The following is a 12,355-nucleotide window of genomic DNA, read 5'->3' as shown; positions in this document are numbered from 1 at the left end:
AATTTGCTTCATGTCAAAATGGAAATTGTTCTTTTTGGTCTCTTGCTGTTAGTCTTAACTTTTGTCCATCTCTGTTTTCTGCTTTTGTACTTTTACATCAGAGAGTTGTATTGCATCATTACTTATAGAGAAGGCTAATCTTGTAGCTTTCTATTTTGTCTCCAAGTTCTGTATTGGTAATAATGCTTCCTTGGTTTTTATTATTATTATTTTTTTTTATTTTTTAATTTTTTTTTTTTATGCCAGAAAGAGATCAAAAGAATCTTGTTGAATTCAAAAAGAAGAAAATTTCTTCTTTCTTTTCAAATCTTCTTTCCATCCACAATGTATTGCCACTGTGAATGTAAAGAAATTATTCAGGATCTAGAATATTCTGGTTATTTGATAGTATAATGATGCTTACACTAATAGTGTCATTAAGCTCAGCAGTATTTATTAATTAGATCTTGTACTTTTAAGCTAAAACTTGTATGTGGCCTTTGTTAATTAATATTTAATCTGTGTATTGAATTTTTGACTTCACCAGTGGAAGAAGAGGTACCAGAAGAAATAAAGCCTCTGTTAGTTGAACCAGTAGCACTTCCAGAGCAGCAACAAGCGATTATTACACCTCCTGCATCAAAATCACCACCGCCATCACCTCTTTCTCCTGTGTCAGATGAAGAAGGTAAATAATTAAATTTTTTGTAAATATAATAACTTTGTATGTTTAAGAAAATGTAAGGTTAATATTGAGTTTTCTTTTGCTGATCTATTTTATTTTATTTATTTTCGAAATTTTCAAAATTATTTTATTTGTTCTGTTTATTTGTTAGCATTGCTTTTATTTTTTAAAAAATAGCTTTTTTTTTGTATTATATATTTGTTAGATCTTGGCTTGTCATTTTGCATACGCTGCTGTTTAAATTTGATAATGCCAAATTTATTTTCATGTCCTTCACTTTAAATGCTCGATAGGGCAGTCTTTCTCGAACTTCAGATATCTGCGGACCCCTTCTTAAATTTTCATTATTACCAAGTACCCCCTAATTAATTAATTTAAAAATTAATTAAATGAATAAATTAATTTAAAATATTAAAAAATTAAATATATATTTTATTTGAATTTATATGTTCATGTAAACAAAAAATATTTATTTTTAATAGAACAAACTTTATAAAGATACTATAAAAGCTTTACTTACTTGAAATAATTTATCATCAATGAGAGGAGTGAAGTTGCTTATGGTGAGATAAAATTTCAGCAAAATTTGGCTCTATAGTTGTTAATTTCAATCTCAGATGGGGTTCGACATCTATAACACGATTCCTCTTCTTCGTCTTAATATCTACAAGGGCCGAAAATCCAACTTCGCACAGGTATAAACTTGGAAATAGAAAAATGAACCTTAGAGCTTTATCTGTTAATTCAGGAAATTCATTCTGTATTTGTAGCCAAAATGTTGATAACGTATTCTTGCTGTATTTATTTTTTAGAAAACCATCAGAAGCTAGTTCTAAAAGTTGTTGTTCTTCTATTGATGATAGACCCTTTGGCATAAATTTGTTTTTATTGAAAGGGTATCTTATCCACTCAATATTAATGTCCAATTCAGGGAAATACCTTTTCTAGATTCATTTGTAAGGTTTTTAAATGCTGCATGATAGTAATTTTCACATCATCATCAATTTGTTCATTTGAACTTGTGAGCAATTCATGAAGCGATTGGAAACGTGTCAAATTCTCCATTACCAATCCGCTTTTGCCATAACTTCATTTTTGCCAACGTGGCGTTCACTTTATCTTGGACATGAAATATAGAAATTTCCTTGCCTTGTAAAGATAAATTAAGACTATTTAATACAGTAAATATATCTGCCAGGTATGCTAATTGACTGAGCCATTTCCAATTATGTAAATGCTTTTTCAATTCAAACTTTTCATCAAGAAAAACTCGTAGTTCATTCCGAAGTTCAAATAAACGAGTAACGACTTTTCCACAAGAAAGCCAACGAACATCAGTATGGAAAAGAAGTTGTGTATAGTTGCTTCCCATTTCTTTGCAAAGTTGAGAGAAAAGTCTGGCGTTTAGAGGAAGGCCTTTAATATAATTTATGATTTTTACAGCTTCATCAAGAACTTTTCTTAGGTCTATAGACATCATATGTGTAGCCAAAGCCTCCCTGTGTATGCAGCAGTGTGTCGACTTTGCATTTGGTGCAACATCTTGAATCCTTAAAACAAGCCCGTTTTTAGATCCAAACATGGATTTTGCTCTGTCCGTGCTTATTCCAACACAACTTTTCAATCAAGCTTGTTTTAATGCATAAATGTATTTATACTGTTGAATATTCCTTCTCCTGTTGTACGTTCTGGCAAGGGTTGGCAATATAAAAGGTCATGAATTTTTTGATTTTTTTCATACCTAACGAACACTAGAAGATTTGCAAAATTTGTAATGTCGGTGGATTCATCTACCTGCAACGCATAATAACGACTCTTTCATATGTCGGATAACAATGTTTGTTTTATATTTTCAGCCATTTCAGTGATTCTTCGATGAACGGTACTATTTGAAGGGCAAATCTGATCAAAAGATCTTTTTGCATTATCTCCGATCATAATTTCCGCTATTAATTTTGCTGCAGGCTTGACCAAAGTTTCACCAATTGTTTCCGCTGCACCACTTTTTGAGATTCTTTTAAATTTTTTAGTTTATTTTGAAAAAATTTGACAGGTTTGTCCTTGCATTCATTATGTTTCGATTCAAAATGGCAATTTAAATTACATGGTTTCGTGCTTTCATTTTTTAAAGTTTCACCGCAAATTATACATAATGGAATAGGTTCCTCTTCATTTCCTGTCTGTGAAAATCCACATTTCAAGTAATTTATATCGTACTTACGAAGTTTTCTCATCTTCTTCCTAGTTGGTTCTTGAGAGATGTCAGATGGCACACACTTATCAATTTCACTTGATCCAGATACAATATCAACATTTTCTTGTTGCTGACAGCTACTTGTATCTACTATGTTCCTCTCTTTTGCGCATTTTAAAAATCCAGTCTTTAACCAGTGATCCATACTTAAGAATTTGAAAGCTAAAAAAAATTACTGTATTTAACGAACAGTCCTTCAACAAATGGCTAGTGAAAGCAGAACTCGAAACAGACAGCAATAGTAGGCCAGTAGAGATAAAGCAGTTATGAAGACGTTCATATGCTTAAGATCGTGCTACTAATTGACAAAGGCAAGCCAACAATTCAGTTGAAATGCTAATTCTCTTCAACCGAATTCCTTATATAATATCTGAAACACAATCACTATATATTTCTTAGTTTTAACACATTCACTCAAACAAAACCATATGTTGCCGGTGCACCATATGGTTTTGATTGTCTACTATATAGCATTTTATGTGGGAAGGGTCATGCAATTCATTAGTTAGTGCATTTTTTATCCCAGTTGTCTCTAATTGCACTGTTTGTTGAGAAACATATTCTTATTCAGTGATACGATAGGAACGTTTTACAATCTCAAACTTAAATTTTATTCATGCGTTAATGATGCATAGCAAAATTGCCGCAGACCCCCGGGGGTGCGCATACCACACTTTGAGAAACACTGCTCTAGGGCAATGTTTCCCAGAGTGTGATGCATATATATCAGGGGTATGCAAAAGGTTTTTAGGGAATATGAAGCACTTTTATACGATTACTGTTTTTATTTTATATTTTTTTCTTTGCATTCTTTTGCTGATAAGTGCTCATCTAATCTATTGTAGTTAATTGTTATTTTGTATAAAAAATCTAAAGGAATTTTTGAACAAAAATGTGTCTCTTAGTATGTATCGGCTGACTTTTGTTAGGATTGTGTCTAGTTGATGGCCCAATCACGTTCCAGATGTGTGATTCAAACCGTTTGCATTGAAAGTATAAATTCAAATAGGCAGTTTGAACCAATCAATTGGAATTCTCCACTGAATTTCATTTCATATTAATTTTTTTTTTATTGTTGCAAATTTAAATTTCATAATTTTTGTTTCTACTGTAAGTATATATTGAATTTGTATTGCTAAAATGTATTTAATATTTAAAGAAAAAAATTTTAATAAATGATTAATTATTAATTAATTTTGGGAAACACTGCTGTAAAGAATTTCCCGATGAACTGAAAAGACTTTAAATATGGTTGATGGAAGTTTTTTCACTTGGCTATTTACCAATTATAAATTTAGTTTAATCCTTTATGCAAGTGTAAGCAAACAAAGTTTGCACCTGAAGTATTTTCAGGACCGGGACAACTCATGATAAAGGTGGAGTAAGTTCTGATCACTTGCCTTAGTATCTTCCATAATGCAAAGCACATCTCCTTGCAGACATGTATAATGTGATGCATCAAGGGAAGGGCCACTACCCAGACCAGTTTCAACCTTTATTGAGGTCTCATCAGTGGGAGCCATGCCAGAGGTGGTGATACTAAGGTAGAAGTAATGCAGAAGTCTTATCACCATGTACCAGTTGCCAAAAGGTATCAACACCTTATTAAAATTCTTTGGATTAGAGGTAATTGATGGAATTTTTTTCACTTGGCTATGTTACCAATTATATATTTGGTTTAATCCTTTATCCAAGTTAAGCGAACAAAGTTTGCACCTGAAGTATTTTCAGAATGGGGCAACTCATGTCTGCATTATACGTTCCGCAAGGAGATGTGTTTTGCATTATGGGTAAGGCAAGTGATCAGAACTTACTCCATCTTTACCACAAGTTGCCCCAGTCCTGAAAATACTTCAGGTGCAAACTTTGTTTGCTTACATTTGAATGAAGGATTACACCAAATATATAATTGATAACTTTAAATATGGATCATTGCCTCTTACCTATTGACTCATTTTGAAGGATCTTTTTAATTTTTTTAAATTATGACTGAGTAGGCAACACAAATGGCCTAGAAAATTTTTTAGGTCCAAAAGATTTGAAATTTGAAATCAGATCACTCTACATCTGTGATGTACTTTTTGAAGAAGTTTTGTAGAAGTGAGAGTGAGTTTATCTCTTCGTGTAATTTGATGAACATGTAAACTCACTTTTGGTCATACAGTTCAAATAGTAGAGAGTACTTTTTGTCAATAAGAGGAGCACTGGCAGTCTCAAGGAAGTGGGGGGGGAGGGGTGAAAGGACAAGATAGTCTCACTACATAAAGAAGCTGCAAGGTAGAGGTATCAAATTATAAAGTAATCAGTATTTCACAGGTGGTGGTAGTTTAGTTATTTAGAAACGTTAAGGATTGAATTCAGGAATGGGTGGATAGGAATGTGAATACTATAGGAATAGCATGGCTTTCAGAAGAAACTGTCACCTTCTATAATAAACTGACAGTTGAGTTGGATAAGGAAAATGTCTACACCCATGATGATGCTAAATTTTTCAAATGGCATTTGGTAAGATACTACATGGAAATAGGATTCTATATGATATTGGAGTGTACAGTACATGCAATATGTATTCCGTACATAAATTGAATGAAATATGTATTCATAACTTAATTTTAACAGTATTAACAACACCAAATGAATTATTTTGTGAAAAAGGTGTTTATTTACTTGCTTATATGTTGCTGAATTTCAAATTAGCATCTACAGAGCACAACACAGCATGTATAGGTGACAGTGAGTAAGTGAAACAATTCCAATTGTAATGGAAAGAAGATCTAAAGCCTTCATTTGGCACTTGTAATGTAAAAAATATGTAGTATTACAGCTATATAGGACTCGATCTTAAGATGACAATCTCCCAAATTTTTGGCGAATTAATATTTGCAATCATATTTGTAATCATAGCCGTCTCTGATTCTAAAAATAATTTTTCCAATCTATAACAACTTCTAAATAGCACATTCATTTCCTTCCACCTAATCCTGTGCAAAGGGGTGTCCAAAGCATGGTCTGCAGTTCTGACTTGCCAAAATAATGGTAGCAAATGTGTTTTTTTTTATGTTCTTCCAGGTGGATGTTAACAGATCTTCCTGTCTGCCCATAGTAGGCCAAGTCACAGGGAACTTCATACACTCCAGGATATGCTAGTGGGTTAAGTTTATTCTTAGGAGAAAAGATCAGACTTGCTAATTTAACATGAGGTTTGAATGTGGTGTGAAGGTCATGTTGTTGTTATTATTATTATTATTATACGGGCACCTCTATGCAGTCCAAAGACTCATCGTGGGTGATCCAATCTATCATACCTCTCCCTTGAACCCATTAACAGAAAAAGCACTCACATCTGACTGATTTTACTCATTCATCACTCTCTCCAAGCAAAAAATCCAATCTTCACATCCCTACTGACCATACCTTTATTCAACTTCCAGGGATGACCCCTTGTTCTGGTCCCTCTAGCCAAATGCTGAAGCATTTCCCCTGCATTTATCCTATAAAACCATTTAACCTTGTACTGTTCATGGTCACCTTTCTCTTTATATACCTTCCACAGCACTAGTGGAAATACTAGTATGAAGTCAAGACTGCATAGTTACTTTCACCAATTGAAGGTAACATAGTCAACTTGGTTATGGATAGCTCTTCTGATCCTGTGACTAGGTCCAATACTCTCCCACCCCTATTCCCCTCCATCACATGCTGCTATAAGTAATTATCTCTGAGCAGGTGTATAAATTCTATTTCCTTCCTTCCAGGTCTCTATCTCCATAGTTGAAATCCCCATAATAATCGCTCGACCTCTACTAATTTGGCAATGCATGTCTTTGAGATCATCTGTGGAACTCCCTGGCCTATAGCAACAACCAACTGTATATTTTCTCTTACTGGTCTTAATCTCTCACCAGATTGCTTTAAATGAACAGCCACCCTCTCGCCTGTCTCCTATTCTTTTTGGTTGCAATTTATCTGCTATCATCAGCACTACTCCCCCCCCCCCCCCAATCATATCTTCTCTATCCTCCCTGAAAATGCTAAACGCTTCACATTCAATCCCTGTAACTATATCATCTGCTGTTAGCCAAGTCTCAGTAATGCCTATAATTTTTGGTGAGGTTGCACTAATCAATGCCAAAAACTGCTCTTTGTTCTTGATACTTCTGGCATTAGTATATAGAAACAGCAACATCCCTTTATTCCCCTGCCTATCTTTACTTTCTGAATTGACTACCCTGTTCAGTATTTTTGCTTGAGAGACTAGATTCCTCACTCGGTCATTCTCACACTCACTCGCTTCATGGGTGCCTTCACACAAACTCACTTGCTTCTGCACTAATTGCTTAAGTTTCCTTGAATTTGCATGTCAGCATGCTCAGTGAACAAAGCTCTCTCCAGACACCTAACACCAAAACCATTCAGATGCAGTCCAGCTGCATTGTACAAGTCCCTCTTTCCGTCAAACAGAGACCACAGATCCACAAATGCTACATCATTCCTTTTGCACAATCTACTTATATACTCATTGACTATCAATGCCGTCCTCAGTTAGCCTCTATCATAGGGTGGTAGGAGACTTACAATCTTTATGGAAGTTTTTCCACTTGGCTATGCTACTAATTATATATTGGGTTTTATCCAAGTGTTAGCAAACAAAGTTTTCGCCTGAAGTACTTTCAGAACTGGGGCAACTCGTGGTAAAGGTGGATAAAGTTCTGATCACTTGCCTTAGTATCTCCCATAATGCAAAGTATAGGTAAATATGACTTCTCCATACTTCCACCTTAGTATCACCACCTCTGGGTCTGCTCCCACTGATGAGACCTCAATGAAGGCCGAAACCGGTCTGGGTAGTGGCCCTTCCCTCAATGCATAGCATTATGCATGTCTGCAAGGAGATGTGCTTTGCATTATGGTAGATACTAAGGCAAGTGATGAGAACTTATACCACCTTTACCACGAGTTGCCCCAGTCCTGAAAGTACTTCAGGTGCAAACTTTGTTTGCTAACACTTGGATAAAGGATAAAACCCAATGTATTACTTACTTACAATCTTCATCTTCTCACTCTTCAGTTTTGCAATTGGTTTTATTAGTACTTTGGCTAGGCTATCTTTTCAGATGTACATCTCACATAGGAAATAGTAATGTTTTGTTCTTGTGTATTAGAGGATTGAGAAGTAATCGGCCTGTGTAGTATGTTATCTATTTTGTAGGAATTATAGCCAATTGCCAAGAAAGTATGGCACAGATATTTAAGTTCTGTGTAAAGAGCTGTATCATTAGAACAAATGGCTCTGTGCTTGTGTTTTTAAAATACCATACTGTTGGGCTGGATGATGATATGATTGTTTATATAGATATCTTCCTGTGTGTGTTGGCTTTCTGTAAATGGAAAAAGATAGTGACCCATCTGAAAGGCAAGTGACTAATGTGTCAAGAAAAGGTAAATAGTTATTAGATTCTTTTTCTACTGTAAAGTGAATTTTGGGGTATTGGCTGTTTAGGTAGGTGACAAATGCATCCAAAGTGTCTTGTACATGGTGCCAAATAGCACGCATACCTTCAACAAAGCATAACCACACTAGGGACTTGTAGGTAGCTGTGTAAGTATTTTGTTTTCAAAGTGTTCCATGTAAAAGTTTGCTAAAAATAAAATCCTGTTCATGTTAAACTATCCCATGGCACTCCATGTTATGGAGTAGCAACCATTTCATCTGTTTGTAGATTTTTCCTCTCCCATGTAAAGTAACCTTCATCCATAGTAAATTTGAATAATTCAAAGATATCAGGGGAAAAATTTAGACTTTCTCAAATCAAGTGTGTCTGTTAGTAGTACATTAGTAAATAAAGACGTGACATCAGAACTAACCATTATGTCTGAATTTTTAAGGATATAATTTTTAACTAATGATTTGAAATGGACAGAATTTTTACAGAAGTAGAGGAGTTGCTGGTGGGGTGGGGGACAACAGACTTGGTTAACTGTTGGACAAGTTTATAAGTAGGACCATCTATGCTATCAGTTATAATAGGGCATAGGGGAATGTTATATTTGTGGATTTTCGTTACTCCATAAATGCTGGGTGGTTTAACATGAATACTTTTTTTTTTTTAATCTTGATCCATTATAATCCTTTTAATCCATTGCAGGATTATGACCAAAAAAAAAATGCGAGATCTACTATGTGATAGTTCTATTTACCAAATAATAGATCGAGACCCCCACCCCACTATGTCTCAAAGGGAAAAAGTCTGCAAATTATTGAAATAAGTGACTTCTCAGCCCAAAAAAATCATCAAAAAAAATAAAAACCTGTTAATGTTAAACCATCCCATGACACTCTATGTTATGGAGTATCAAAATACACAGGAACAAAACATTACTATTCCTATTCCCTATGTCAGAGGTACATCAGAAAAGATAGCCAAAGTCCTAATAAAACATGCCTTCATACCACGTTTAAATCTCATGTTAGCAAGTCTGATCTGGTTTCCTAAGGATAAACTTCACCCTCTAGCATATCCTGGAGTGTATGAAGTTCCATGTGACTGTGACTTGGCCTACTATGGGCAGTCAGGATGATCTGTTAACATCCACCTGAGAAAATTTTGACAGGCATTGTGCAAATGGCTATTGTGAATGCATGGGGATGTGTGTAATAATCATAATAAGATTGATATCAGTGTTTTTTCCCCAGCTTTTTGAATTTGTGTTTTTTGTTTATCAGAGTCACATTAAATAATGCAGTTAAATGTTTTGCATTATTCCTATACTAGTACAAATCCTGGTTAGTATAAGTACCTACATTTTAATGTACTTTTCCATTATTCATAGTATTTTGCGGTTTAAAATAAAACAGTCTGTAACTATTTTCACTTTTAAACATGTGTGCCCATTCAATAACCTCAGTAACTTAAATTTTTTTCTTCTGAAAGTTCATAAGGCAGTAATAATCGGCATTCTTAGCACTAATGAGTGTAATAAAAAAAATTAACAATTAGCATTAGATAAAATAGTTTGTTCAGGATTAAATTGTCAGCTTGAGTGACTGCATAGATGGTATCTTCACTCTCCAATTGATAGGTCATGGGTGTAAATCCCACTATGGGCACGGTTAGTTTATTAAGTTGGGAGTTGAACTTCATTGCCAGGCTTCTGCAAGACTGTCGCCTTACTGGAGGCTTGAAGTGCCTTGAAAAAGTTCGATATTTGGTCTTTAGAGTAAAACATTTCAGAGTATTTAACCTTAAGTCCATTCACAGTACTAATGTATTATAGATTGAAACTTCTCAGTGAGTGAGATTCTCTTAAAATTAAATAAATAAACATTTGCCACTTATAATTTGTAATAGTCTTGGGCCAGCTCTCTCTGGTTGGCTACTGGTGGAGATTGAAATGCCTACTCCCTATAAGGAAATATAAGGCGTTAGCTGATTTTTAAAAAAAATAAAAACAGATCCTCAGGCTCCACTGCAATCCCACAGAGGCTAGATAATCTGGAAATCATAACTTAAAGATCAAACATGAAACTTTTCAAGCAACCTTCATATCTCTCCAGTAAGCAGGGTGGTCTCAAACATCAAGTGATAAAATTCATTTACCAGCTAAAGATCTTCACAAATACTTTGTACTCAGCCTTTCAGGTCATCAAGCTATCAATTTCTTTATATGGTAAAACAAATTCCAAATGCAAGCTGTATTTGGTAGTGTTAGAAATATTTTAATAATGTGACCATGCACAACATGAAAGAGTCAGAAAATTCACATACTGACCTTGAAAAATAAAGTATCCTGCTTTATTTTTCTGGCCTGGTTGGCCGAGTGGTTAAGGTATCTGCTCTCCAGCCAAAAGGCTGCAGGTTCGAATCCCACTGTGGGCATGGATGTTTCTGATTGTCTGTGAAAATACTAGTGGTGGTGGTGATGGGTGGTAGATGGCGTGGATGTAGTGGCAGTTCGATGGTGGATTGAGTGGTGGAAACAGAGTTGTAGAGTAGGTGCCCTCCCTCGATGAGTTTTTGGACTCCCTGGAGGTGTCAGATAATAATAATAATAATAAAAAATAATTTTGATATCTAAAAATATACAGAAAACCATCACATAATGGATGATGGAAGTTTTTTCACTTGGTTATACTATAAATTAAAGATACCAAGAAATTATATACTTGGTTTAATCCTTTATCCATGATGCAAGAGGAACAGGGAAACGGGGAGGCTCCTGGTGGACAGGAGGTGCATAGCGAGAGAAAGGTGGTTACTCCAAGTGGATGTGAGAACATGTGTAGACAGGAAAGGAATGGGATGACCTGGGATCAAGAGAAAAAAGTTGGAATTGAAGAGGGTTCTTAAATGAATAAGCAGAAAGGGAAATGGCCCCAGTTGAGCATGGAGAGATCATATCGAATGAGTGGTATCAGTAGAACCAGCTGTAGATCCAGGAATGAGCTGTTGTGTTTGTATACAAATGCTAGAAGTGTAAGAAACAAGGCAGATGAAATGGTTGCACTAATTGAGTCTGTTCACCCGAAAATTGTTGGAATAACTGAGACATGGTTAGATGGGGATGACATCCAGACAGGAATTGAGGTGGAAGGGTATGATGTGTTTCGTGAGGATAGAAGGAGTATAAAGGGAGGGGGGGGAGTGTTATTGATGATAGAGAAAGAGTTATGTCCATACAAGGCAGAGATGCAAGAGTGAATAGTGCCAGTGGTTTTGAGGCAGTATGGTGTGAGATAGAGGTGAATGGAATGAAATACTTTGTTGGATGTTGTTATAGACCTGGTAATGTGGATGGTGGTGATAGTGAAATGTATAGTCAAATAAGAAAAGAGTGATCATTATGGCCGATTTTAATTATGGCAATATAGACTGGATGATGAGATAGCAACTGGAAGTAAAGAAAATGAGCTTCTTGAGTTTTTGAGAGACAACTACCTCAGACAGTATGTAACAGAGGGCATACGAGGATTTGAGGGTCTTGGATTTGGTCATCTCATCAGAGGATGTAATTATAAATGAGGTGTGAAATCACCCACCAATTGGTGAGAGTGACCATGAGGTGATTACCTGGGTGTTGCCAACTATCTAGTAAATGCAATGTCTAAATGCATTCCAAGGGTGAGAAGGTTAAATAAGGTAGGTGGGAAATGGATGAATAAAGAGATTAAGCATGTGATACAGAGAAAAGGGGCATTATGGAGACAGCATAAGAGAAGTGGAAATAACTAATTCCATGAGGATTACAAAGACCAGACAAGGCACGTGAATTGGTTGGTGACAGTAGCTAAAGTGAGGTATGAACAGCAGTTAGCTAATGAAGCCAAAAATAATCCTAAGGAGTTCTTTCGATATGTAGCCAAAAAAAGAAAGAATGATTATGGAAGGATGACATTAATTGGAGAAAATGGTATAAAGACAGCTGTTGCGGAAGATGTG

General features: G+C 35.3%; 1 protein-coding gene across 8 annotated transcripts in view; it reads left to right on the top strand.

Moving 5' to 3' along the window:
• LOC150099873 (protein hu-li tai shao-like) overlaps nucleotides 1-12,355 on the top strand; it is a 542,656-nt gene that overhangs the window by 368,949 nt on the left and 161,352 nt on the right. For all 8 annotated transcript variants that reach the window (XM_090404245.1, XM_090404248.1, XM_090404250.1 and 5 more), the window contains one exon: nucleotides 527-667. In XM_090404245.1, the coding sequence (XP_090260371.1) occupies nucleotides 527-667 (141 nt within the window). The remainder of the gene's footprint in view (nucleotides 1-526; nucleotides 668-12,355) is intronic.

This window comes from Typopeltis vanoorti, chromosome 14, assembly GCF_054136105.1.
Source record: "Typopeltis vanoorti isolate ZY-2024b chromosome 14, IOZ_Tvanoo_1.0, whole genome shotgun sequence".
NCBI lineage: Eukaryota > Metazoa > Arthropoda > Arachnida > Uropygi > Thelyphonidae > Typopeltis > Typopeltis vanoorti.
Note: the sequence above shows the minus strand (reverse complement) of the source record. Positions and strands in the feature narration are given on the sequence as shown.